The 27,328-nt window shown below is 39.4% G+C and overlaps 4 protein-coding genes across 4 annotated transcripts; 2 read left to right on the forward strand and 2 right to left on the reverse strand.

The window, feature by feature from the left end:
- Nucleotides 1-2,052: 2,052 nt before the first annotated feature.
- LOC114922724 (olfactory receptor 2T11-like) lies at nt 2,053-2,640 on the forward strand. Its single transcript, XM_029284582.1, has one exon. It carries the CDS (start codon nt 2,053-2,055, stop codon nt 2,638-2,640), a length of 588 nt encoding a protein of 195 aa, XP_029140415.1.
- Nucleotides 2,641-7,417: 4,777 nt separating this feature from the next.
- Nucleotides 7,418-7,999, forward strand: LOC114922725 (olfactory receptor 2AG2-like). Its single transcript, XM_029284583.1, has one exon. It carries the CDS (start codon nt 7,418-7,420, stop codon nt 7,997-7,999), a length of 582 nt encoding a protein of 193 aa, XP_029140416.1.
- A 7,118-nt stretch (nt 8,000-15,117) lies between these two features.
- Nucleotides 15,118-15,705, reverse strand: LOC107289630 (olfactory receptor 2AG2). The gene has a single exon (XM_029284584.1). It carries the CDS (start codon nt 15,703-15,705, stop codon nt 15,118-15,120), a length of 588 nt encoding a protein of 195 aa, XP_029140417.1.
- A 7,676-nt stretch (nt 15,706-23,381) lies between these two features.
- Nucleotides 23,382-24,251, reverse strand: LOC114922181 (olfactory receptor 2T2-like). Its single transcript, XM_029284585.1, has one exon. It carries the CDS (start codon nt 24,216-24,218, stop codon nt 23,382-23,384), a length of 837 nt encoding a protein of 278 aa, XP_029140418.1. The 5' UTR covers nt 24,219-24,251.
- Between the last annotated feature and the right edge of the window lie 3,077 nt (nt 24,252-27,328).

The raw sequence follows: 27,328 nt of genomic DNA on the forward strand, positions 1-27,328 counted from the left end.
TATTTATTTATTTCTCTTTCTTCCTTTCTTCCTTCCTTCCTTCCTTCTTTCCTAATAGTTGCAAGAAAGTGTCTTTTATTGGCATAAACCGTTATAGTGGTCACTGAGCCCCTTGCCATAGCAGCGTAGAAAAGTCCCACGGCTGGGGACTTCTAGTGGAGGAATGGCAAGTTAAACATGTCTCTGAGAGAGCAGAGATGCTGACCATGGTTTCTCTAAACTTCTCCAGACAAAGTGAGGAAAGACGATCACTCCCATATGGTCCAGACAGCTGCTCCTTGTCAGCAGTTTTCCATGGATCTCAGTGCTGGGAGACAAAGCAGCCATCAAGCTCACAACTTTGGCAAATCAAGGACACCGGGTTCTAATCAGGTTCACAAACTCACCATTTCTCCACCAGAAGTCCCTGGACTTGGGAATTTTCTGTTTTGCTATGGCAAGGGCTCAGTGATCACTGTAGCCGTTCATGCCAACAAAAGACACTTTCTTGCATCTATTTCCAAATGTTTTAATTCCTTATTTAAATGGGGATTTCCCCCCACAATAAGACCTTGACAGTCTCATATCTCTACTGTTGAACTGGAGTACGAACCAAACGAGCAAAATTGGAAGCGTAATCTGCTAGAGGAGTCCTTGGTGCTCTCTGAGCTTGATTGTTTTCTAGTCACTAGCACTGATGATGTTACCTAGTTTGGGTAATGAAACGTCTGCAAGAAAACCACCAAGCTCAGAGAGCACCAAGGATCCCTCATTACAGCCCTTTCAGATATTCTCCTTTAGTGATATACTAGAAAATGCAAGTTTTCTCTGATTGTTTTTTGTAATACAGTACTTTTTGAGACAATTTTTTAATTAGTGTACAGTAAATAAAGTCCGTTAGGATTTTGTGCTTGGAAGGCAAGAATGGGAAAAAATTGTGTAGAAAAGATCTTTAGAAACATTTTGTTCTGATGTTACATTAATAAAGTTACTTTATGCTGTATGCGTTCATGTATGTGTATATATGTGTGTATGTGTGAATTTGTTTGTTTATCTTTAATGCAATTGGTGTTGTGTGAGCACAGAGATATTGAGGTTACATTGCACCCTATGTATGCATGTACTATATGTCTGCATGCGTACGTATATCTCTGTGTGTATATTTGTTTATCTCCAATCCTGTGATGTAATTATTCACAATTTGCAACTGTATAACATTGAAAGATAAGCTCTTCCTTAGTATAACCACGGATTATGCCCATTTGCCCCTATCGATGTCTCCATGTGATGCAAAACAGCTTCTACATTTTTTAAGCTATTGTCATGGCAAGAATAATACCCAAAGAAGTGGAACACGCACAACCTGTTTATAAAAATGGTTTGTAAAAAATACAATGTTAAACAAGAGATTACAGATTGAGAAATATGTTCTCAATTAAAGAACCAAGTAATGAATTGGTTCCAGTGAATTGATCTTTGAAGTTTGGATGTTAAAAAAAGTGGCAGGAGCCACTCAAGGGAACACCAAGGATTACAAATAATCATTGAATATAGGAAGAGAGAGTGGAAGAACGACAGGGGACATGAATGCTTACTTTCATTTATTCCAAACTTCTAGTTTACTATCATTTAATATTCCATGTTCTTCAAGTATAAACCGGTCTATATTATTGTTTATACAGTGCTGTGACCATAAAGTTGTGGCCCTGGATGCATGAAAAAGGGATGGAGGAAAAGAATACTTCATCATGGAAAGAATTTCTTCTACTTGGACTTCAATATCAAAAATCACCCACAATTTTTCTGGTTGCTATTGGCTTCATGTTCTTTATTGCAATTATTGGAAACTGTCTCCTTCTCATTGTAATCAGTGTTGACTCTACTCTTGACACTCCCATGTACTTTTTTCTCAGACAATTAGCTTTATTGGACCTCTGCCAGATTGTCTCCATTGTTCCTCAAGCATTTGTCAGTTTTGTAATCAAGAGATATACAATTTCACTCTACAGATGTATTGCTCAAATTACTGTAACTTTGATTTTAGGAGGAGCAGAATGCCTCATCCTGGCTACGATGTCTTATGATAGGTATGTGGCCATCTGCAAACCTTTGAAATATCCCATCCTCATGAGGAAAAGCATCCTTCATGTGATGTCAGTGGTGGCCTGGTTTTGGTCTAGTCTCCAGGCACTGTCCTGCTCTCTTTATGTCCTGCCCCTTCCCTACTGCAAATCCAATGTGATTAAGCATTATATATGTGTTTATCCAGCCCTTCTACAACTCTCTTGCTCAGATAATTCTATTTTTATAAGAATAAGTTATGGTGGAAGTTTCCTAGTCCTTCTCCTTCCCCTCTCAGTCATCTTCTCCTCCTACATTGCTATCCTCCTTCAGGTTCTGAGGGTACAATCTTCAGAAAGGAGCCACAAGGCCTTGACAACCTGTCTGTCCCATCTCTGCGTGGTGGGTTTCTTCTATGGAGCAGCCATTGTGAACTATATGACTTCAGCTTCTTCTTATTCTGCTGAAAGGTCTATGATTAATGCCGTATTTACTACCATCTTCCCTGCCACCATGAATCCTTTCATATACAGCCTGAGGAATCAAGACGTCTTATCCGCACTCAAGAAATTATTTGTAAAATGCAAACAGAGTAAATGATTTTATTGGCACTAACTATAGGTTGCTCTACAGAGATAAATTCAGATGGAAGTATTGATGAAGGTAGACATTCGTTTTTCCTGAGCATATTCTAATTCTATTGTTAAAGTTGTAATAAAGATGTAAAAATCTGACATTCTGAGTCAACCAAGCTCTCCTTGGCTCAAATTAGATTTTTAAAAAGATGATATTGCCATCACCATGGTAATGAACAATGATAATTTGTAAACCAATCCATATCCATCTACGTCTCCAAGCCATATATGCACTTTTCTCCAGAATTCTCGTTCTCCTATCTGCTGATCCTTCAACCCTGCTTTTCCTCTCATTTGCTTACTATTATTAATTGGTAGTAGCTAGTGGAATGAAGGAGAGAAATTGAAAAAATAGCTCTTTAATTTTTGCATGGTATATACAAAACTGCATATTTTGCATACTTGCCCAGAAAACAATCTTTACTATATCACACACTTTTGAGATGATTTGATAGCAACCTGTGGAAGTCCAGGTGTTATAGTAGAGATGGACCACATCTTTTTTCTGCTTATTTCTCTTTGGAGTAAATGAGCAGCAGTCTACTATGAATTAGGTTTGAGCAAGCAAAATTGCATATTTTGTATATTTGCCCAGAAAACAATTCCCTTGCATATTTGCCCAGAAATATTTACTATATCACACATTTTTGAGATGATTTGATAGCAATCTGTGGAAGTCCAGTTGGTTATAGTAGAGATGGACCATATTGTTTTTCTCCTGAAAATACGTATTACTCTTTGGAGTAAATGAGCAGCAGTCTAATATGAATTAGGTTTGAGCAAGCAATGGGTGTGCATAGATTGAGGGGCCAGAGCATGAATGGATGTTGACCTGCAATGGAACCCCACACACAACCTTCTCACTAGCTTGCTCACCTTTACCAATTCCAACTTCTTCCATACATGCAAATATGCGTCACTGATTTTCATGAACCTCTGCCTTTTCCCCTCATTAATTGAAAGCATCTTCAAAAATAAAACATTTTGCTCTATGTGCTGAATTCTATATTTCTTTCTTTGTTTATTTATATTTCATGTTTTAGACCACCTATCTCCCCCAAGGAGTGGAATTATCAAACTTATATTGCCCCCCAAAAAATCACAGAATTGGAAGAGGCACCAGAAGTTATCTTGCATGTGGTTCAATCCCCAGCATTCCTTGGCCTTCTAAATCCCCAGGATAGTGTTTTGTGGAGGGGATAATTGCCTAATTTGACCACATATAGCTAATCTGGTCTTTCAGTTCTCTCTGGAACATCCATTTGGGTTATGGTCTTCTAGCTTGCCCCCATCCCCAAATTCCATACATTTTGCTTCTCTAAAGCCCACATGCCTCTCCCACTCGAATGCTCTTGACAATTTTTTTGAGGTTTTTTTTTGTTTGTTTCTAGTCCTTGACTTTATTCATTCTATTTTCAAACTTAATCTCTTTTTTTTTTGGATTCTACCACCACATCAAATTTGGTTTCATCCTTTGCATATTTTAAACATTATCCCTTTCTATAGGGAAGAGAGCGGAGACATAGACCCCCTTTACATAATTCATTTCTAAAGTCAAAATTAATCAAAAGGGTCCACAAAAGAGGTGTGAGCTTAGAAAAAAAAATCTACTTCTTATTAAACTGAGCAAGATAAGTTTTTATGAAAGTGTGATAGAATCTTCCCAAAAGAAGAACAAAGGATGGACAAGATAAATGGAATTCAGCTGTTATTATAAGGATATGTAAGCCCTGGTGGACTATTCTAGGAAATAGAAAAATATGAAGAGGCATTTTTTTAGTTGTCAAAAATTCACATGAACCCAAGATGTGAAGATATTTAAAATATAAAAAGAGGAGATTTTTGAATTGCATCATAATTTAATTCTCAATGCCTATTTCCCTAAAGGAAAAATTAACTTGGTCTCCTTAGAGAGTTATGCCTGAGTCATATGAATGCTAGAAATTATTTAGGTGTTAGTTTCAGGAGTTGGAACTTGTTTGCATTAAAAAAAACAGTTGCAAATTTTTTGCTTTGAAACGATAGCTTGATTAGGGAAAATGATCTGAAGACTTTTCCCTTCATCTCCAGGTCCTCATTTGCACTAATGGTCCAACCAGCTCAGAGGTGAAAAGAAATGATGTAATCTCCATCCGGAGAGATTCATGGGAGGCTGAGCTGTTCCTGGATTGTGATACGGATGAGTGCTTGTTGCTTCAGGAATCACAGATGACCAGCTGGAATGTCTACCTTGAGTAGCAGCTGCTAGGGAAGGTAATGAAGTGGGCCATTACTCTCGTGTCCATGCTTCTGACTGGCCTGAGTGGGACACTGAATGCTGGGCTGGATGGGTTGTTTCGCTGATCCATATGGCTCTTTTTATAAAATCTTATATACATTGAAAAAGAATGTTCTCTTCCTCTCTCTCTCTCTCTCTCTCTCTCTCTCTCTCTCTCTCTCTCTCTCTCTCTCTCTCTCTCTCTCTCTCTCTCTCTTTGTCCTTCCTTCCTTCTCTCTCTCTCCTTCCCTCCCTCCTTGCTCTCCCCTACCTTTTTCCTTCCTTCCTTCCTTCCTTCTTTCCTTCCTTCCTTCCTTCCTTCCTTCCTTCTCTCCAGTCCTTCCTCCCCACTCTCCCCTTTCTTTCTTTCTTTCTTTCTTTCTTTCTTTCTTTCTTTCTTTCTTTCTTTCTTTCTTTCTTTCTTTCTTTCTTTCTTTTTTCCTTCCTTCTTTCCTAATAGGTGCAACAAAGTGTCTTTTATTGGCATAAACCGTTATAGTGGTCACTGGGCCTGTTGCCTTAGCAGCATAGAAAAGTCCCATGGCTGGGGACTTCTAGTGCAGGAATGGCAAGTTAAACATGTCTCTGAGAGAGCAGAGATGCTGACCATGGTTTCTCTAAACTTCTCCAGACAAAGTGAGGAAAGGTGATCATTCCCATATGGTCCAGACAGCTGCTCCTTGTCAGCAATTTTCCATGGATCTCAGTGCTGGGAGACAAAGCAGCCATCAAGCTCACTACTTTCGCAGATTGTTTTTTGTAAAACAGTACTTTTTGAGACAATTTTTAATTAGTGTACAGTAAATAAAGTCCGTTAGGATGTTGTGCTTGGAAGGCAAGAGTGGGAAAAATTTGTGTAGAAAACATCTTTAGAAACATTTTAGTCTGATGTTACATTAAAAAGTCACTTTGTGCTATATGCGTTCATGTATGTCTATATATGTGTGTGTGTGTGAATTTGTTTGTTTATCTCCAATGAAATTGGTGTTCTGTGAGCACAGGGATATTGAGGTTACATTGCACCCTATGTATGCATGTACTCTATGCCTGCATGTGTACATATATCTGTGTCTGTGTATTTCTTTGTTTATCTCCAATGCAGTTGATATTCTTTCAGCACACACTACAACATGTGTAGTGATATAAGAACAGGCAAAGTTTGCTAATTCCACAAACACAGAATATTCCTACAAAGAGCTTCTTCTTTTAAGGTGTTTCAAGAGATGATTATTTCACATCCTGTGATGTAATTATTCACAATTTGCAACTGTACAGCACTGAAGTATAAGCTCTTCCTTAGTATAGCCACGGATTATGCCCATTTGCCCCTATCGATGTCTCCATGTGATGCAAAACAGCTTCTACATTTTTAAGCTATTGTCATGGCAAGAATAATACCCAAAGAAGTGGAACACACACAACCTGTTTATAAAAATGGTTTGTAAAAAATGCAATGTTAAAAGAGAGATAGAATCAGGATTTCAGATTGAGAAATATGTTCTCGATTAATGAACCAAGTAGTGAATTGGTTCCAGTGAACAGATTTTTGAAGTCTGAATGTTAAAATAAGCGGCAGGAGGCACTCAAGGGAACACCAAGGACAAGAAGCAACGGGTGGAAACTAATCAAGGAGAGAAGCAATCTAGAACTAAGGAGAAACTTCCTGACAGTGAGAACAATTAACCAGTGGAACAACCTGCCTCCAGAAGCGGTGAATGCTCCAACACTGGAAGTTTTTAAGAAGAGACTGGACAGCCATTTGTCTGAAATGGTATAGGGTTTCCTGCCTGAGCAGGGGGTTGGACTAGATGACCTTCAAGGTTCCTTCCAACTTTACTATTATTATTATTATTATTATTATTATTATTATTATTATTATTATTATTATTATTATTATTATTATTATTATTATTATTATTATTATTATTATTATTATTATTATTATTATTATTATTATTGAATATAGGAAGAGAGAGTAGAAAGATGACAGGGGACATGAATGCTTACTTTCATTTATTCCAAACTTCTAGTTTACTATAATGTAATATTCCATGTTCTTCAAGTATAAACTTGTCTATATTATTGCTTATACAGTGCTGTGACCATAGAATTGTGGCCCTGGATACATGAAAAAGGGATGGAGGAAAAGAATACCTCATCATGGAAAGAATTTCTTCTACTTGGACTTCAATATCAAAAATCACCCACAATTTTTCTGGTTGCTATTGGCTTCATGTTCTTTATTGCAATTATTGGAAACTGTCTCCTTCTCATTGTAATCAGTGTTGACTCTACTCTTGACACTCCCATGTACTTTTTTCTCAGACAATTAGCTTTATTGGACCTCTGCCAGATTGTCCCCATTGTTGCTCAAGTATTTGTCAGTTTTGTAACCAAGAGGTATACAATTTCACTCTACGGATGTGTTGCTCAAATTACTGCAACTTTGCTTTTAGGAGGCGCAGAATGCCTCATCCTGGCTACGATGTCTTATGATAGGTATGTGGCCATCTGCAAACCTTTGAAATATCCCATCCTCATGAGGAAAAGCATCCTTCATGTGATGTCAGTGATGGCCTGGGGTTGGTCTACTGTCCAGGCACTCACTTGCTCTCTTTATGTCCTGCCCCTTCCCTACTGCAAATCCAATGTAATTAAACATTATATATGTGTTTATCCAGCCCTTATACAACTCTCTTGTTCAGATAATTCTCGTTTTAAAAGAACAACTTATGTTGGAAATTTCCTGGTACTGCTCATTCCCATCTCAGTCATCCTCTCCTCCTACATTGCTATCCTCCTACAAGTTGTGAGGGTACAATCTTCAGAAAGGAGCCACAAGGCCTTGACAACCTGTCTGTCCCATCTCTGCGTGGTGGGCTTCTTCTATGGAGCAGCCATTCTAACCTATATGACTTCTTCTTATTCTGCTGAAAGGTCTATGATTAATACCGTATTTACTACCATCGTCCCTGCCACCATGAATCCTTTCATATACAGCCTGAGGAATCAAGACGTCTTATCTGCACTCAAGAAATTATTTGGAAAATGCAAACAGAGTAAATGATTTTATTGGCACTAACTATAGGTTGCTCTACAGAGATAAATTCAGATGGAAGTATTGATGAAGGTAGACATTCGTTTTTCCTGAGCATATTCTAATTCTATTGTTAAAGTTGTAATAAAGATGTAAAAATCTGACATTCTGAGTCAACCAAGCTCTCCTTGGCTCAAATTAGATTTTTAAAAAGATGATATTGCCATCACCATGGTAATGAACAATGATAATTTGTAAACCAATCCATATCCATCTACGTCTCCAAGCCATATGCACTTTTCTCCAGAATTCTCGTTCTCCTATCTGCTGATCCTTCAACCCTACTTTTCCTCTCATTTGCTTACTATTATTAATTGGTAGTAGCTAGTGGAATGAAGGAGAGAAATTGAAAAAATAGCTCTTTAATTTTTGCATGGTATATACAAAACTGCATATTTTGCATATTTGCCCAGAAAACAATCTTTACTATATCACACACTTTTGAGATGATTTGATAGCAACCTGTGGAAGTCCAGGTGTTATAGTAGAGATGGACCACAACTTTTTTCTGCTTATTTTCCTTTGGAGTAAATAAGCAGCAGTCTACTATGAATTAGGTTTGAGCAAGCAATGGGTATGCATATATAGAGGGGCCAGAGCATGAATGGATGTTGACCTGCAATGGAACCCCACACACAACCTTTTCACTAGCTTGCTCACCTCTACCAGTTTCAACTTCTTCCATTCATGCAAATATGCATCACTGATGTTAATTGAAAGCACCCTCAAAAGCAAAAATTTTGCTCTTTGTGCTGAACTCTTTTTATTTGTTTGTTTATATTTCATGTTTCTAGACCATCCATCTCCCTCAAGGAGGGGAATTAACAAACTTAGAATGCCAAAAAAAAATGGAAGGGACATCCAAGGTCATCTTTTATGTCAGTGGTGGCGAACCTATGGCACAGGTGCCAGAGGCGGCACTCAGAGCCCTCTCTGTGGGCATGCATGCTGTCGCTCCAGTCCTAAGCCTTCAGCTGGTTTTATAAAACCTTTTCGCTTTAGGCCTCCGCCGTAGTGTGCAAAAAAAAAAAGTTCAATCAATTTCAACTTCTTGCAGGAAAAAAAAAGATCTTGCAAAGTTGGAATTGATTGATTGAACTTTTTAGTCCCACCCAGTCTGCCGTTACCACCGCAGCGACGCCCACCCAATGGGCCACGCCCACCCAATTGGCCACACCCTGCCAATGGGCCACACCCACTGGCACTCAACGATGCATAAGTGGGTTTTGGGTTGCACTTTGGGCACTCAGTCTCTAAATGGTTCGCCATCACTGTTTTATGTTGTCCGATCCCCAGCTCGCTGAAATAACTGAAAGTGGGTTGATGTGTTTTATGATCAAGTTCAATTTTTAAATTGACAGAACGTATACATAAGATATGCTATTTGTGATTGAAGATGGGAATGTCAAAGTTGGAAACATTAAAGAGGAAAATGAAGTTAGATTGTAGGGTGTAGGACACTGAAATGAAGCCAGATATCCACTTATCAATTTCTACTCCTCCAATGATTGCTTTATAGCTAACACATTCTTCAAATAACCAAAATGATACCTTTATACAGGAATACTACCCAAACAATCATATAGAAAACTAATAATAACAATAATAATAATAACAATGACAATGACAACGACAACGACAACGACAACAACAACAACAACAACAACAACAACAACAACAACAATAATAATAATAATAATAATAATAATAATAATAATAATAATAATAATAATAATAATAATAATAATAATAATGTTGGAAGGGACCTTGGAGGTCATCTAGTCCAACCCCCTTTTCAGGCAGGAAACCTTATACCATTTCGGACAAATGGCTGTCCAGTCTCTTCTTAAAAACTTCCGGTGTTGGAGCATTCATCGCTTCTGGAGGCAGGTTGTTCCACTGGTTAATTGTTCTAACTGTCAGGAAGTTTCTCCTTAGTTCTAGGTTGCTTCTCTCCTTGATTAGTTTCCACCCTTTGCTTCTTGTCCTGCCTTCTGGCGCTTTGGAGAATACGTAGTTTGACTCCCTCTTCTTTGTGGCAGCCCCTGAGATATTGGAACATTGCTATCATGTCCTCCCTCCTCCTTCTCTTCATTAAACTAGACATACCCAATTCCAGCAACCGTTCTTTGTTGCTCTTCTCTGTACTCTTTCTAGAGTCTCAACATCTTTTTTATATCGTGGTGACCAAAACTGGATGCAATATTCCAAGTGTGGCCTTACCAAGGCATTGTAAAGTGGTATTAATACTTCATGTGATCTTGATTCTATCCCTCTGTTAATGCAGCCCAGCACTGTGTTGGCTTTTTTGGCAGCTGCAGCACACTGCTGGCTCATATTTAAGTGATTGTCCACTAGGACTCCGAGATCCCTCTCACAGTTACTACTATTGAGCAAGGTACCCCCTATACTATACCTGTACATTTGGTTTTTCTTGCCTAAATATAGAAACTTACTTTTTTCACCATTGAATTTCATTTTGTTACATAGCGCCCAGTGTTCAAGTCTGTCCAGATCCTCCTGTATCTTAAGCCTGTCTTCTGAAGTGTTGGCTATTCCTGCCAGCTTGGTGTCGTCTGCAAATTTGATGAGTTCCCCATCTATCCCCTCATCCAAATCGTTGATGAAGATGTTGAAGAGCACCGGGCCTAGAACAGAGCCCTGGGCCATCTCGCTACACACTTCCCTTCATGTAGATGCAGTTCCATTGAGGACCACATGCTGAGTACAGTGTGACAGCACCGCACAAGCCTGAGTGAGAGATGGCTGGAGCTGCAGGGCTGTCAGGGCTCAGCAGAAGCACCAGGATCAGTGCCGCTTTCCAGTTGATCGGTGCTTCTTCGAGGCTGTCAGGGGTCAGTGGAAGCACCAGGATCAGTGGCAGTCTCCAGCTGGACCTCGGCGCTGATCCTGGCGCTTCTGCTGAGCCCAGAAGAAGTGCCGATCAGCTGGAATGTTGCAGCATCTCCAGGGTCTTGTGATTTACATTCAGATGCTTGGCAACTGATTCATATTTATGATGGTCACAGTGTCCCAGGGTCATGTGAAGTGACCAAAACCTGCTGCAACCACCCAGAAGACGGGGGGAATAAAAACCAAACACCCCCCCACCCCACCTCCGCTACCAATCCTCAACAGAAATGCTCACAACAATGAAAACCTCAAACAGGAGGAAGAGCACCGTCAGGTGGGCAGGCAGGTGTCTTGCTCGGCTGTGGCTTGGGGGGGCACTTTTTTCAGTGCCATTGTAACTTTGAACAGTCATTAAGCAAACTGTTGTAAGTCAAGGACTACCTGTACTTTATCACTTTTTCCCTCTTTTTTTGGTCAAGTTTTTGACATCTTACTAGGCGACTGGTGGTACTCGGATATTGCCATATCCTAAAAGTGGTACAATGGGTGAAAAGGTTGAAAAGCCCTGGTCTAACCCACATTTTTCTATCTGATCAAGTAGTAGGTTGTGATCTACTTTATCAAAGACTACTTACTGAAGTCCAAGTAAATTATTATATCGACAGCATTCCTCTGGTCCACTAAGTTTGTCACTTGGTCAAAAAATGCAATAAGATTTGTCTGGCATGATCTGTTTTTGACAAACCCATGTTGGCTTTTAGTAATGACTTTGTTTGCCCCTAGGTGTTCGCTGAGTCGTTGTTTGATTATCTTTTCCAGAATCTTCTCAGGTATTGCGGTCAGGCTGATAGGTCTGTAATTTCCTGGATCCATTTTTTCCCCTTTTTTGAAGATGGGAACTACATCAGCTCTTTTCCAGTTCTCTGGTGGTTCCCCAGTGCTCCAGGATCTTTGAAAAATATAGTTCAGTGGTTCTGAGATCACATCTGCCAGTTCTTTGAGAACCTTGGGGTGTAATCCATCTGGTCCTGGTGATTTGAACTCGTCTAGGCTGGACAGATGCTCATTTACCATTTTCTTGCCTATCTTAACTTGTGTTTCTATTCTGTTTTTTATGGCACTGTTTTTGATAGGTTGGTCTGTTTTTTCCCTTTGTGTAAAGACAGATGCAAAAAATGAATTAAATACTTCTGCTTTCTTCCTGTTGCTTGTCACCTTCTTGCCACTTTCCCCCACTAATAGACCAATCATTTCCTTCACTTTTTTCTTGTTTTTTACATGTTGAAAGAAGCTTTTTTTGGGTCGCAAGCCTTATTTCATTTTGAGACTTAGCTTTCCTCACTTCATCTTTGCACGCTCGGGCTATTTGCTGATATTCTGCCTTAGTTATGTGCCCCTCTTTCCACTTTTTATACTTGTCCTTTTTATCTTTCAATTTATCAGAGAGTTCTTTATGCAGCCATGCTGGTTTCTTTTGAGAGCTGTTATTTTTCTTCTTTGTTGGTATTGTGCTAGACTGAGCTTTTATTATCTCACTTTTCAAAATTTCCCAAGCTGCTTGAGTTGTTTTCCCCTTGAGGATTCTTATCTATGGAATCCTTCCCATGCCCTCTCTAAGTTTATTGAAATTAGCTCTCTTAAAGTCCAAGATTCTAGTTTGACTGTGTTCTATTGCTTGTGCTTCCATAATGTTGCACATAGGATTTGGAAGAGATCCATTATAGCATCAAAGATATGGCCAGGTGCTGACGATGGGAACAGATCACAAACTGCTCATGGGCAAGTTCCAAGGCATGGTAAAAAAAAAAGAAGAAAGCCAGTCGATTCCCATGTTTTGACTTTGTGCATAGACTCAATATTTCACAGAGAATATCAGGAATCACTTTGAAACCCTGAATTCATTAATAGAGAACCAAAAGTATAGAATAAACTTTAAAAAGTCATTAATTCAAATTCCCAGATGCTATTTTATCTGTGCCTAAAAACATCCTAGAAAGAAGCCAGTATCTCTCTAGGAAATTGATGTGTTCCTTTAACGCAGTCCTTGCGGCTAACATTTTTTCAATTAAAGTTGCCCATTCAGTAATGATGATGATGATGATGATGATGATGATGATGATGATGATGACGACGACGATGGAAGGGACCTTGGAGGTCATCTAGTCCAGGGCTTTTCAACATTTTCACAGATTGTATCACTTTTACGACATGACAATATTTGAGTACCACCAGTGCTTAGCAAGATGTCAAAAAGTGATGACTAAAAAAGGGGAGGTTGGGTTTTACTGATTAGATTCATTTGTTGTTATAGAAATGGCTAATTTATAATATTATGGAAAAGTAAAAAGTTGAGGTTCAGTGTTAATGCTTCCTTCTACTGCAACCGAGGAAGTATGTTCTTTTTCCCTTCTCCCCCTCACTTTTCCGCCCTTTTTCCTCCCCACTGTGTCATATTATTTGCTTTTGTATTTTTGTATTTTATTCTATAATCTAATAAAATATTACAAACTGTAGAAAAAAAGTAAAAAAGTACCAGTTTTAATTTCTTCGCTGGCTGTTCCTTTGCTGAATCACTTTTCCTTTGCACTGACAAATGTATGATGAATTTATCCATGTTTATTAATATGCACCACTACCAGCTAGTTCAGGGGTCTTCAAACTTGACACTTTTAAGACTTATGAACTTCAACTCCCAGAATTCCTCAGCCCTCATGGCTGGTTGAGGAATTCTGGGAGTTGAAGTTCACAGGTCTTAAAGTTGCTAAGTTTGTAGGCTCCTGAGCTAACTGGTTGGCCTTCCTCTTTCCCACAGTGTAGTAAGAATGCACACACCCCCAATCCCTTCCCTGTACCCTTAAAGACACAGGAATCAAGTGCAAAGAAAGAAAATAAAATAAAGAAACACAAACTCCATTTTTTTCCCTCTTGAAGCTGCCTCAGGCGTGTCACATGTCCCAATGTTGCAATCCTAGACTGAAACGCTCAGGGAATTGCGAAAAGCTTTAGCTTTAAATTAAGCCTGTTTACCTTCAAAGAAAACTTTCTAAAAGCCACAGACAGACTCAATTAAAGGGGGTAAAACTCATTAAATTTGTTTAAAAGGATTAAACCTTTCCTGCTATCTTTTTTCCCCTTCCCCCACCCAAATCACGTTCTTTTATAACAGACATGTCAAACTCGCAACGTCATGTGACATCGCGCAACGTATCGGGACAGTTTTGCCATTGCTGGCAATGGGGTGGGTGTGGCTTCTGGATGACGCATCCGGCCCACTGGCCGGTAGTTTGACACCCCTGTTTTATAGCCTCTCCTCTCTTCCCCCCCCTTTTTCTACAGTTCACCTCCAGCTCCGAGTTGCTTCTGGAAGCACCAATCAACTGGAGCCAATCAGCTGGAGCCCTGCTGGCTCCTGGGGTTTTTGCCGAACCCAGACAGTCATGCAGCTGCAGCTGCCTCTCCCTCAGGCTTGGCTCACTTCGGCTCATTCCCCGCCCCTGCTATACTTGGCTAGCAATCGCGTACCATCTGCCATGTGGCAAAGTACCACAAGTGGTACGCATACCACTGGTTGAAAAGCCCTGATCTAGTCCAACCCCCTGCTCAGGCAGGAAACCCTAGCCCATACATTGAACAGATGTTCCTGTACACAATGCCAGCTATTTGATTGTGTAAGTTCCTGCCTGTATCTTACACTCTGCCACTATGTGTGGAATGTCTCGGAGACTGAATAGCATACCAGACACATTAGATACATGGCAGTACTCTCTCTCTCTCTCTCTCTCTCTCTCTCTCTCTCTCTCTCTCTCTCTCTCTCTCTCTCTCTCTCTCTCTCTCTCTCTCTCTCTTCTATCTATCACATTCTATCTATCTATCATCTATGAATGCTTAGGTGATCAAAGCACTTTACATACATTTCTATAGTAGTCTTTACAATAATTTTGTATAGTAAAAAACCATATTTATTGTCCCCAAATTTCAGCCATAGCACTAGGACAAAGAAGTAGCTAAGCATCTAAATAACTATCATACGAGGCAAAAGAAATGAAAAATGACCAACCAAGCCCTATATTGCACAGCTATCTTTTGCACCACTTCTACCAATTTCAATTTGCAATTTAAATTAAAATATTTTTAGACAAATGTTTTGATGACATTTTTTTCATTGTAGATACTGAATTGGCCATTAGGTTCGCAAAGAAGCATATCAGCAGCCTTCTTTTTATCCGTACCCTCATTCACTGAATTGAAGTATACTTTGCAAAGAGTTTCCTCAGGGCTGCCAAGACATCCTGGTTCCTCAGGCTGTAGATGAAAGGATTCATTGTGGCAGGAATGATGGTAGTAAAAAGAGAATTGATCATGGCCTTCTGCGCTGAATAGGATGGAATGGGTGTCATGTAGGTCAAAATGGCTGCTCCGTAGAAGAGGCCCACCACGCACAAGTGGGACAAGCAAGTGCCCAAGGCTTTGTGGCTCCTTTCAGAGGAACGCGACCTCAGGACTTGCAGGAGAATGGCCAGGTAGGAAGCAAGAATGACTGAGACAGGGATAAGAAAGACCAGGAACGTTCCGAGGTATACTGATCTTTCGAATGCAGAATTGTCAGAACAAGACAACTGTATGAGGGCTGTATACTCACAAGCGATATGGCTAATCACATTGGACTTGCAATAGGGAAGAGGCAGGACATAAAGGGAGCAGTTCAAAGCCTGCACTGAAGACCAGAACCAGGCAGCTAGTGATATGATGTGACAGATTTTGCTCCTCATAAGAGTTGCATACTGTAAAGGCCTGCAAACAGCCACATACCTATCATAGGACATGGCTGCAAGGATCAGGCACTCTGATCCTCCCATAAATAGCGTGACGAAAATCTGAAAAACACATCGGTATAGTGAAATAGTGTATCTTTGGCTTACAAAATGGGCTGTCATTTGAGGAACAATTGAGAGGATTTGGCAAAGGTCCATAAAAGCCAACTGACTGAGGAAATAATACATTGGTGTCTGAAGACTGGAGCTCATTTTAACCACCAACAGAAGAAGACTATTTCCAGCAAGAGCAATTACAAACATGAGGAGGATGAAACCAAGAAAAATGGTGGGTGACCTTTGATGCTGAAGTCCAACAAGAACAAATTCCACCCAAGAGGTTGTGTTGTCCTTCTTCATTCCTCCTTTGTTTGTCTGGGTTTTATGTAAAGGTTCAAGAAGAAAATATAGTTAGCTCACCAATATTATGAAGGGGAAAAATAAAATGCCAAAATAACATTCAGAATGGTTTCTTTTTGTAACGCTGTAATATGTTTTTCCATTGTGGTGGGATCCCCTGTATGGTTGAGCACAGCACTAGAACGTCAAACATATTGTTTGACATCAATGTCTTATTATAGTCACATCCTCCACATGTCTCTGGACTTCTATTTACAAAATTCCCAACAACCTGGAATTATGGAAAGCACCCTTTTGGGGGGAGTCTAGTTTATTTGAATGCAGACCATGCTCAAACTGTAAAAGCTGACTATTAGAGTCAAAGGACAAATTCAGTTTCAGAATAAGGATATTTTTCCTCTCTTGCAGTTGTCTGCCACAGAAAGGTAGACCATCTACACCTTCATTCACATATTCAGACTCTTATTCTGCTCTACACTGTTGCCAATTCAGGTTTCCAGATGTTTGGAGCTGCAGCACTCATGCTTTTTGTAATTCCTATTTACCCTTTTTCAGTACTCAGTATCTCTTCATGGATGCAGAGATAAACATTCCCAAGTAGAAACAGATATCCACTAATTAGAAGTGTGTAATAAAAAGGTGATCCTAAGTACATCCATGGCTTAATTCTTATGATTCCTACAGAAAATTTCCAGCTGAAGGATAACAATGGGGGCCAGTGATGCCAATGTTCTGAAGGAAAAAAAAAGGGTTAGCAATGAAAATATATGCTGGTGACATTTTTAGGTATTATCTTTAGACATATAAATGAGTTGTAAATCACTCAGAGTCATTTAGGTGAAATGGGCAGTGTAGAAATTTAATAAATAAAAATTACATATCTCTGTAAAACACTTAATGTTATGTAACAAAAAGGATCTAACGTAACAAATAAGCCTAAAGATTTGCTTATTTGGCCATCAGAGGAAAAATGTAGACATTAATGAGATGCATGGGGTTAGGTAGATTATGTGAATGTGTCTCTCTTGCTCTGTGTATTCATATACCTAGAAAGTGGAGATCTCACTCTGTAGCTTCGTGGAGATCTCACTCTGTACCTTCTCAACCATTCTGGAAATGGGGATAGCCACTTCTCCATTCTGGAAGAGGGAATGTCATCTCCATTCTTCTAACACAATTCCTCTTCTGGATCAGATGTTCCTTACAGGTGGAAAGACCCCCTTCCAGTGGTGGGATTCAGCCAGTTTGCACCACTTCGGCAGAACCGGTAGCTAATTTTTTGTTGCCCAGGCCCAGAATGGACTTCCGGAAGCGCCATCCACACAGAGAACCGGTTGTTTACATATTTGAATCCCACCACTGCCCCCTTCCCTATAGATAGAAGATCCCACCCCATTATAGTAGAAAGACTGGCAATCAGACAGACAGATTATACTGTTTGCAGATCTGTATAGCTATAATATATTAATATTCTTATCAATGCACAATAAAAATGAAAATATAATGGGGGTACAAGAGTCACATACCTGTATCTACTGCATTTATGTTTGCAAAAGCAAGTAGGAAAGAAGCATAATTTTAAGGGGAACCAATATATACATTCTGAAGATGCTAAAATGTTCCTGCTGCTTTTCTTCATGGATTCTATCTTACACTCTTTGCTGTGATTTATCTAAAAAAGGTTATAAATTCACCTAATGCATAGCATAGCCACTTTACATTTAGTGTTTTGAAATTATTTAATACACATTTTGAAATCTGTTTTAATATATAATGATCAATATTCACAGGTCCACAATAACAAGTATTAACAGACCATCATCGACCAGACGCAAATATAATTCAAAAGCTATAAGAACGAATCTTGCCCTGAAACATTTCCTAATCTACAGATATGCTATTATCACAGCAAAATCTTCATTTAAGTCTCCAAACATATTAACTGCCAAGTTTTTTTAAAAACAAATGCCTTGCAACTTGGCGAAGTCTAAACCAGAAATATCATTTTCATAACATTTGATTTCCCTATTTTTAACAGAATAACAGAGTTGGAAGGGACCTTGGAGGTCTTCTAGTCCAACCCCTTGCTCAAGCAGGAAACCCTGTACCATTTCAGACAAGTGTCTGTCCAGTCTCTTGTTAAAAACCTGCAGAGATGGAGCAACCACAACTTTTGGAGGTAAGTTGTTCCACTGATTAATTGTTCTAACTGTCAGGAATTTTCTCCTTATTTCAGGTTGGCTCTCTCCCTGATTAGTTTCCATCCATTCCTTCTTATTCTGCCTTCAGGTGCTTTGGAAAATAAGTTGACCTCCTCTTATTTGTGGCAGCTCTTTAGATATTGGAACACTGCTATCATGTCACCCCTAATGCTTCTTTTCAGTAAACAAGACATACACAATTCCAGTAACCTTTCTTCATATGTTTTAGCCTTCAGTCTGCTAATCATCTTTGTTGTTCTTCTCTGCATTCTTTCTAGAGTCTCAATATCTTTTTTAAATCTCCAAGGATAAATTATCACAACTTCACCTTTGAGGCTTCCAGATCTCAATTATTGAGAAGTTTCAGAAATGGAAAGCTGAAAATTATTTTGTTTGAACAAATTGTCATGTTCCCTACAATTTCCTTCTGTCAATGCCTGCCATTTTCCCCTTTTCCTAGACACACACACACACTTAGAAAATTCAAGGATATTTTCTCTTTATTTTGAAAAAAAAAACTATTGTAGTTCACTTAGATATTAGATGCCAAAGAAAATTTTATACAAATATTATTCTCAAGGTTAAGACAGAAAGCGGGGAGGGAAAATGCTGGCTGCTTGTTTCATTAAGTTAACTTTTAATATTATAATATTTGTCAGATCTGTTTTTTGATCTTTCTGGATTTTATCCAGTTCATTTTCATTTTTTTATTTATATATCAAATCTGGAAACCTCTCATCTCACTCATAAAGCAACTCGGGGGAGGGGGTTCATAATGAAAACATAAACCATATTATAGGGGACAGGAGGCTAAAACATATAAGGAAAGGTTGCTGGAATTGGGTATGTCTAGTTTAATGAAGAGAAGGACGAGGGGGGACATGATAGCAGTGTTCCAATATCTCAGGGGCTGCCACAAAGAAGAGGGAGTCAAGCTATTCTCCAAAGCGCCTGAAGGCAGGACAAGAAGCAACAGGTGGAAACTAATCAAGGAGAGAAGCAACCTAGAACTAAGGAGAAACTTCCTGACAGTTAGAACAATTAACCAGTGGAACAACCTGCCTCCAGAAGTTGTGAATGCTCCAACACTGGAAGTTTTTAAGAAGAGACTGGACAGCCATTTGTCCGAAATGGTATAGGGTTTCCTGCCTGAGCAGGGGGTTGGACTAGATGACCTCCAAGGTCCCTTCCAACTTTTTATTATTATTATTATTATTATTATTATTATTGTTGTTGTTGTTGTTGTTGTTGTTGTTATTTTCCAATAGGATGCAGCTAGAACAAATAATTAGTAGAATTTTCAAATTAAAAAGGCAGGGGGAGAGCCTTCACGGCACAAACCAGCCATAGGGTTACATGCTCCTCTGTGAGTCCCAAGTGAGTTGGCATAACCAGGTCTTCTGGACACTTCTGGAAGGCCAGGAGATTTGGGGTCCTCCTCATCTCTGAGAACTGGAACCAAATTAGCACCCAATGCAGCTTGCACAGCAGAGGTGTTACATGTGCCATCCTTGGGGCACCCAAAATTGCTTGTGTGACCTCATTCTGTACCAGCTGAAACCTCCGGATACTTTTCAAGGGTAGCTCCATGTAGAATGCATTGCAATACAGGACAGGTAATCCTTGACTTACAACAATTCATTTAGTGACCAATCGAAGTTACAGTGGCACTGAAAAAAGGGACTCATGACCATTTTTCATATTTACAACCATTCCAGCATCCCCATGGTCACGTAATCAAAATTCAGACGCTTGGCAATGGGTTCATATTTATGACGGTTGCAGTGTGTCCTGGGTCCGTATGATCCCCTTTTGTAACCTTCTGGCAAGCAAAGTCAATGGGGAAGCCAGATTCACTTAACAACTACATGGCTAACTTAACAACTGCAGTGATTCACTTAACAATTGTGGTCAGAAATGTCGTAAAATGGGGCAAAACAAATGTCTCACTTAGCAACAGAAATGTTGCGGTCAGTTGTGGTCATAAGTCCAGGACTACCTGTAGTTCAGATATGCCCATTTCTTATTTGTATACCTTACAATTCTAAACATGTTTGCTTTTTAAAAAAAACTTTAAAGTCCATTTAATTAAATATCCCTAGATAATTATGGAACAGGAACTCGGGAACGATCAGGGACATTCTATTCAATCAGAAGCATGGGAATGTTTCTGTAAAATGTTTGTAGATGAGCCTCTTATCAAACTTGTAAGGCTCAATTTCTACCTGCTGTGGCAAAAAGTCACAATGAGCAGTAGTATGTATGTACAGTTTGGAAAGTGTAATGTATTTCTGTACAAGCAGGTGACTCTCTGAAGGTGAGACACCAAACCTGCACTTAGTTTTGTGGCAGCTTTGTCGCAGCCCATTTGGATCCTCTAGAGCAGGGGTCCCCAACCCCCAGTCTGTGGCCCAGTACTGGGCCGCGGCATGCCAGCAACCGGTCTGCACAAACAAGCAAAACCCCATCCATGGGATGCAGGCAGCGCACAAAACCACGCACTCTCTGGTTCATGGAAAAACCTTTCTCCACAGAACCGGTCCCTGGTGCCCGAAAGGTTGGGGACCTCTGCTCTAGAGATCACGGGCCACCCTATATGCTCCCCTATTCTAAGTGGTGACCTAAAGTCTACATTCTGAAGGGCAAAAGAAACATTAAAACCAACTGCTGCTGCCTAGCATACAATAAGCATTTGGTCCTTCTTTAGATTTTTAAGTATTGCTCTCTATCCTCTTCTTTGAGTTGGTTCTGATTCTGTGTTCTTCTGGTCTGTGGCATGAATGTCTGACCTATGTTTTCTTGGGTCTCTGTGGCAAGCCCTGTGGTTTTAAATGCTTCTCTTCTATTGGATTCCAGACTTCCCTGTCACATTGGGTCCAGAAGATGATGATGGGAAATATTTTTTGGTCTTTGATTTGCAGTACCCCACAGGATTCCATCTTGTCCCTCTAGCTGTCAAATATGTGCATGAAATCTCTGGGAAAACACATTTAGAGTTGTGGAGTTGAATACCTCCCACCACATTGACAGTGTGCTCAATGTCATCTAAATTCCAGGAAGCAATAATATTTTTAATATCTCTTAGATTTGATAATGTCTATTATCATTGGACTATTATGATAATAGTTATACAATAATTTGAAATTAAATCCAGAGAAAATAAAATGCTATTGAATCTGCAGCAAACTGAACTCAAGGACATAAATTCAGCCTATTCTGCACAAGTCTCCGTCTTCCTGAAAACACTGCCCCATAATCTGGAGCTGATCTTGATCCTCATCTGTCATTAGATCCAAAGGGAGCAACTGTGGTCTAGAACACAATTTTGAACATAGTCACAGCATTCTTTCCTGAATTGGTTGGAATTGGAAACATCAAGCCATACCTTGTCGTGCTTTGATATTGCAATGCACATTATGTGGGCTGCTCTTTAAAAGTGTACAGCAATAGCAATAACAATAGCTCTTAGTCTACAGCAGCGGTTCTCAACCTATGGGTCGCGACCCCATTTGGGGTCGATCGACCATTTCACGGGGGTCGCCAAGCAAGACTGTCCGCCATTTTTTCCCCTTTTCTGGCGGGTGCCTTATCTCCCTTGAGCTGGGCCAGCTGGTGGTCAGCCTGCTCCGTCTCTGCCGCTTGCCAGCTACGCCTCGGCCGGCGCAGGGGGCGGAACCACACATGCGCGGCGCTCCCGGGCAGGGAAAGTCCTCGACTTACGACCGGTTGGGTAGTCCTTGACTTATGACCGGTTTAGTCCTCGACTTACGACCGGTTTAGTCCTCGACTTACGACCGGTTGGGGGTCGTGGCATTAAAAAGGTTGAGAACCACTGGTCTACAGTAAAATGTAAGAGGGAGCCTGGATCAGAAGAGTTGATCCCACCCCAGAATGGGAGGGAATGTATTGCATAGCTTAAGAGCAGGAGACAGAGTCCTTCCATATGCAGGGGAAAATAAGGCTTTTATAAGGCTGATTCATTCATGGGCAGGTTGAGATGAAGGCAGAAACCTGAAGTGCTACTACAGGACTGGTTCAATTTCCCCATCATGAACATCCATCAGATTCTTCTCACAACCTTGCATATACTTCTCCTACTCAGTCATGGCTCAGGAAACTAGCAATCTAGCAAACCTCTCATACCTGCCTTTTCTTATCATTATCTCCCGTATACCTTCAACTCATAATTCCTCTCCAGATATACGGTAGGATTAAGAATCCCTGAGTCCTGCATAACTTCTGGCTCATAGAGCCCAACAATATAATGCTCTCAGAAAGCACCAACTCCATCAGCCAATGGCCTCCCAACCCCATTGATCTTTTATAGAAGGCTACCTCAGTCTACACACCAGCACTGATGTGTAGCCTTCCCCTGTGACTGCCAATCTTTCAGTAATGGCAGCCATGAAGTTATGCTGCTCTGTCTTTACCATTTTCACTTCAACTCTAAACATAGCTTATGTGTCAAGACAGCTTCACTCTACAAGACCAGTTCAAGTTGAAGATGAACAGCCTCCAGAGTGTCTCTCGTAGATGATGTGCTTCTTATTATCCAACTATTTCATTCTTCACGCCTCTTTATCACACGCCAATCAACTCTCTGTCTCTTCTAAAATACTTTCTCCTAACTCTAACTGGAACTTCTTCAGTCCACCAACTCACAGAATTTCAAGAGATCTTCTCAGTTGCACATTATTAACTTCATCTCTCACACTCAGGAAGGGATGGAGGGAGGGACGAAGGAAGGAAGGAAGGAAGGAAGGAAGGAAGGAAGGAAGGAAGGAAGGAAGGAAGGAAGGAAGGAAACTAGCAAGCAAGCAAACTAGCAAATTTCAGGTTCCATGGAGAAAAATATCAAGTCATGGAATTATTTTGGTATGGTAATGACAAATGGAGAAGGGTCCATGGTATCCCATGCTATATGTGGGCCTGTGATCAAATGATTCTGTGATTTTAATGCCAGGCACCTCCTTTTTTTCTCAATCATCCCCATTGTTAGCAAAGAGTTTTTGATTTCCACTATTGTGAATAAAACTGACAGACCTCTTTTTTAATCCATTGCTGTAATTAAAATAAGGATATTAACAAAAAAAGAGACTTCTGCGAAATTTCCCCTCCGCTCTTTTATTAATAGGATGGATGTCTTACAAGGAGTTTTCGTAGAGCTGCTATAACATCTCTGTTCCGTAAGCTATAGATAAAAGGGTTCAGCATTGGAGGGACAACTGTGATGCAGACTGAATAAATCATGGACTTACGGGCTGAATAAGAAGCTACAGGAGTACTGTATGTCAGGATGGATGCCCCATAGAAGATGCTCACTACACATAAATGGGACACACAGGTGCCCAATGCTTTTTGCCTTCCCTCAGTTGAGTGCATGTTCAAAATCTGCACAAGAATGGCTATATATGAGAAGATAATCACTGCAATGGGCAAGAGAATTATCAACACATTGTCAAGGTATATTACTTTTTCAAATCGAGATGTATCAGCACATGTTAGTTTCAACAAAGCTGGGAATTCACAGACAAAATGATCGATTACGTTTGAGCTACAGTAAGGTAGAGATTGTACATAAATTGCTATGACCATAATGATAAGCGATGAAGAGGACCAGATTCCTAGACTCATGATCAGGCAGATGGTTCTCCTCATGAGAACTGGGTATTGCAAAGGTCTACAGATGGCCACGTACCTGTCGTATGACATGACAGTCAAAAGGAAACATTCAGAGGTTCCCATGGTCAGAGTTAGAAAAATCTGTGCTACGCAGCCTCCCAGTGAAATAGTGGTTCTTTGAGTTAAAAAAATGACTGACATTTTAGGGATCACAATGAGGATTTGGCCCATATCCACACAGGACAGTTGGCTCAGGAAGAAGTACATGGGGGTATGAAGTGAGGAGTCCATCTGGATTAGAAAGAAGAGGAGGGAGTTTCCTGTCAGAGCAATAAGACTCATCAACAGAACAACCACAAAGAAAACAGTGGGAGCTTTCAGGTGACTAAGTCCAATAAGATGAAATTCTGTCCATGAAGTTACATTCCCATTTCCCATGGTGCCTTTGTTTGGCTGGATTTGTGCTCAAGACTGAAAGAAAAAGTTTACAAGGGTATAAGCCATTGAAATACCAGTAAAAATCATTAAGTTAAAATATAATCAGAAATGTCACGCATATTTCAGGGTTTTTTGTGCTAATAGAGATGTGGTTTCTAGTATATCTCTTATATTAACCCCTATAAATGGTTCTGATAATAATCTTTAAAAAAAAAAAAAAAAAAAAAAGTTCATTTCAGTGGAAGGGATCCTGATGTTCAAAGGTACTTTCACTTAAATGAGCCATTGCAAAAATCTCTCAGTTGGATAGTTTAGAAACATCTAGGTCAGGGGTTGGCAACCTTGGCTCTTTTATGACTCATGGACTTCAACTCCCAGAATTCCTGAGCCAGCCATGCTGAGGGGAAAGGAAGAGTTTCCAAGCTGAGCCATGCTGGCTCAGGAATTCTGGGAGTTGAAGTCCATGAGTCAGAAAAGAGCCAAGGTTGCCTACCCCTGATCTAGGATGATCTACTTTCTACCACACTTGCCTAGCTTGAGGAGTCCTTTACTTGCCCTGATGATGTTACCTAGTTTGGGTGATGAAATGTCTGCAAGAAAACAACCAAGCTCAGAGAGCACCATGGATTCCTTGTTTTAAAGTGTTCTGCTCAAGCCTTTTTCAGCTTTAGACTCACTGAGTAATATTAGACCAGTCCCAACTATCAAGCAGGATTTTTCTTCAAAGCATAATATGTAATATCATAATGGAAAGGTAGCGTATGCATGAAATCATCAATAGAAATGCAACCGATAAAATTTGCTTATGAAAGATGTCTGGATCAAGGTTTGCTTTGTTCATTTAAAGGCAGAAATAAGAACCAGTACAATAAGGCCAACATTACATCTATATCCCATATACTTAATTTCAATAAAATTAACAGTAAAATATTGCTTAATGCAATAGAATTAGAAAGCATTATAACTGTCAAAACATGGCTAGATTGTGACTTCTGTTACCAAAATAATTTTCAGTGGCTGAATCAGAATAGGATTCTTTTTTAAAAAAAATACTGCAATGACCTAGCATGTTATAGGATAGTTATAAAGCTTCCTAATGGGAAATACAGGCAGAACTATGTTGCCCTGTCCAATTTCCAGATTCTTTCAAATATGTGAATTCTGAATAGTGTACATATTGTACATGTATAATTTGCACATTATACATTATACAACAAGATAACCCACAATTATACAAGAATATAGTATGAGATTCCCCCAAAATCACTAACCTCCTAATTTTTTTCCTTGAATCCTGGGTTCCCCATGCACCATCTTTTACCTCAGTTATAACCAGCACAGTATCAATTATAACCCCCCCCCCAACTCCAAGATTTAGTTAAAATCACTATTCCTTCCATCTACAGCACTGAGAATAGTCTGTTCTGTTTGGGAGCCCTTTAGATATTTAAGAAAGCCTTAATTATTATTATTTTTTACCACAAGATATATATACTTAGCATTTTTAGCCATCATACTTAAGATTTGATTTCTAAATTTTACATTTATCACAAAAACAAAAAGCTTGACTTAAAAAAAAACACATATACACACACCTCAATACCTTCGTACGTAAGAGGAAGAGAATTGTTTGGATCTTAAGTGAGTTAAGATCTCAGTTATTTCAAGATTTATGCTAATAAACAATTGATGTTGTTACTCATCAATCATAACTTTTCCACCATGGAGTATGTTGATTCATAGAAAAAGACTGGTATCAGATTGTCAGAATCCAGATCTATATAGCATAAGTCATTCTGGTTTATCAAGAATGATCCAACTCTTAGAAACAATGAATTCTCAGTACTGCATTTGAACTCAGTTCCATGAGTTCTAATTTGAGTCGTCTGTCTATAGGGAAGAAGAAATGGCTAGATAATACATACTGTTTCTAAGCTTAGCTGACTCCAAGGGGAAATCCCAAAAGAACACTGTTTCTTATTTTGTTTGGTCTGAACACATCATTCAGCCTACTCAGGCATTGGCAGTATGTATGGAGATGCTGCTGAAGGGCTGCACCCTTTGGAGAATTTGGTTTCCAGATTTGACTCATTAAATGTTGCTATTCAGAAAGAATCCCTGAAGAACCAAGCAGTTAACAGTAACATTACAAACTTTCTAGGCCTTATTTTGTTTTAATTTTTTTTGTCAGCTCAGGCTACAGGAATGTGGAAAGGACTGTAATGTTGGTGACCAATCCTATATCTTATTTTGTTTATCTTCCATACTCTTGCCTTTGACTTCCTGGTACTTTGTCAAGGTTTTCCTTATGAATTTTATATTGATGATACCCAAATCTATTGGGTTTTTTAAAGAGGTGTTAATGACAATGAGTTGCCAACCAGAAGCTTCAAGCAAGCCAGACAAACCTCCACAGAGAAGCCATCATTAACAAGTGTGAAAACAAAGTTGGAATGCATACTGGATTGGCTAATGCCCAAATCAATAAGGCCTACATTGAGTGCTGTGGCTCCTGGCATCCAGTGAAGTAAGTTACAAGGCCCAGCCCTCTTTGCTAGGTCAGCAGGTCATGGGACTGCAATATGACTGGATGGCAAAAGAAGTGAAAAAATCGTATTTTTGTCAGTCTATTCCACCTACAAAACATTCCCAGACTAATATTCAAAATTTGGAAGCAGAGATTCTTAGATTGAACTATTATTGAATAAAGACTAATGTTGTTTTATCCTTAAAAGCAAATTTAGAACTATAATAATAATAATAATAATAATAATAATAATAATAATAATAATAATAATAATAATAATAGCAGTAATAATAATAATAATAGTAGTAATAATAATAATAATAATAATAATAATCATCATCATCATCATCATCATCATCATAATCATAATCATAATCATAATCATAATCATAATAGTAATAAAGTTGGAAGGGACCTTGGAGGTCATTGAGTCCAACCCCCTGCTCAGGCAGGAAACCCTACACCATTTCGGACAAATGGCTATCCA

Source organism: Protobothrops mucrosquamatus, unplaced genomic scaffold (assembly GCF_001527695.2).
Source record: "Protobothrops mucrosquamatus isolate PMUCROS unplaced genomic scaffold, P.Mucros_1.0 scaffold738, whole genome shotgun sequence".
Lineage (NCBI taxonomy): Eukaryota > Metazoa > Chordata > Lepidosauria > Squamata > Viperidae > Protobothrops > Protobothrops mucrosquamatus.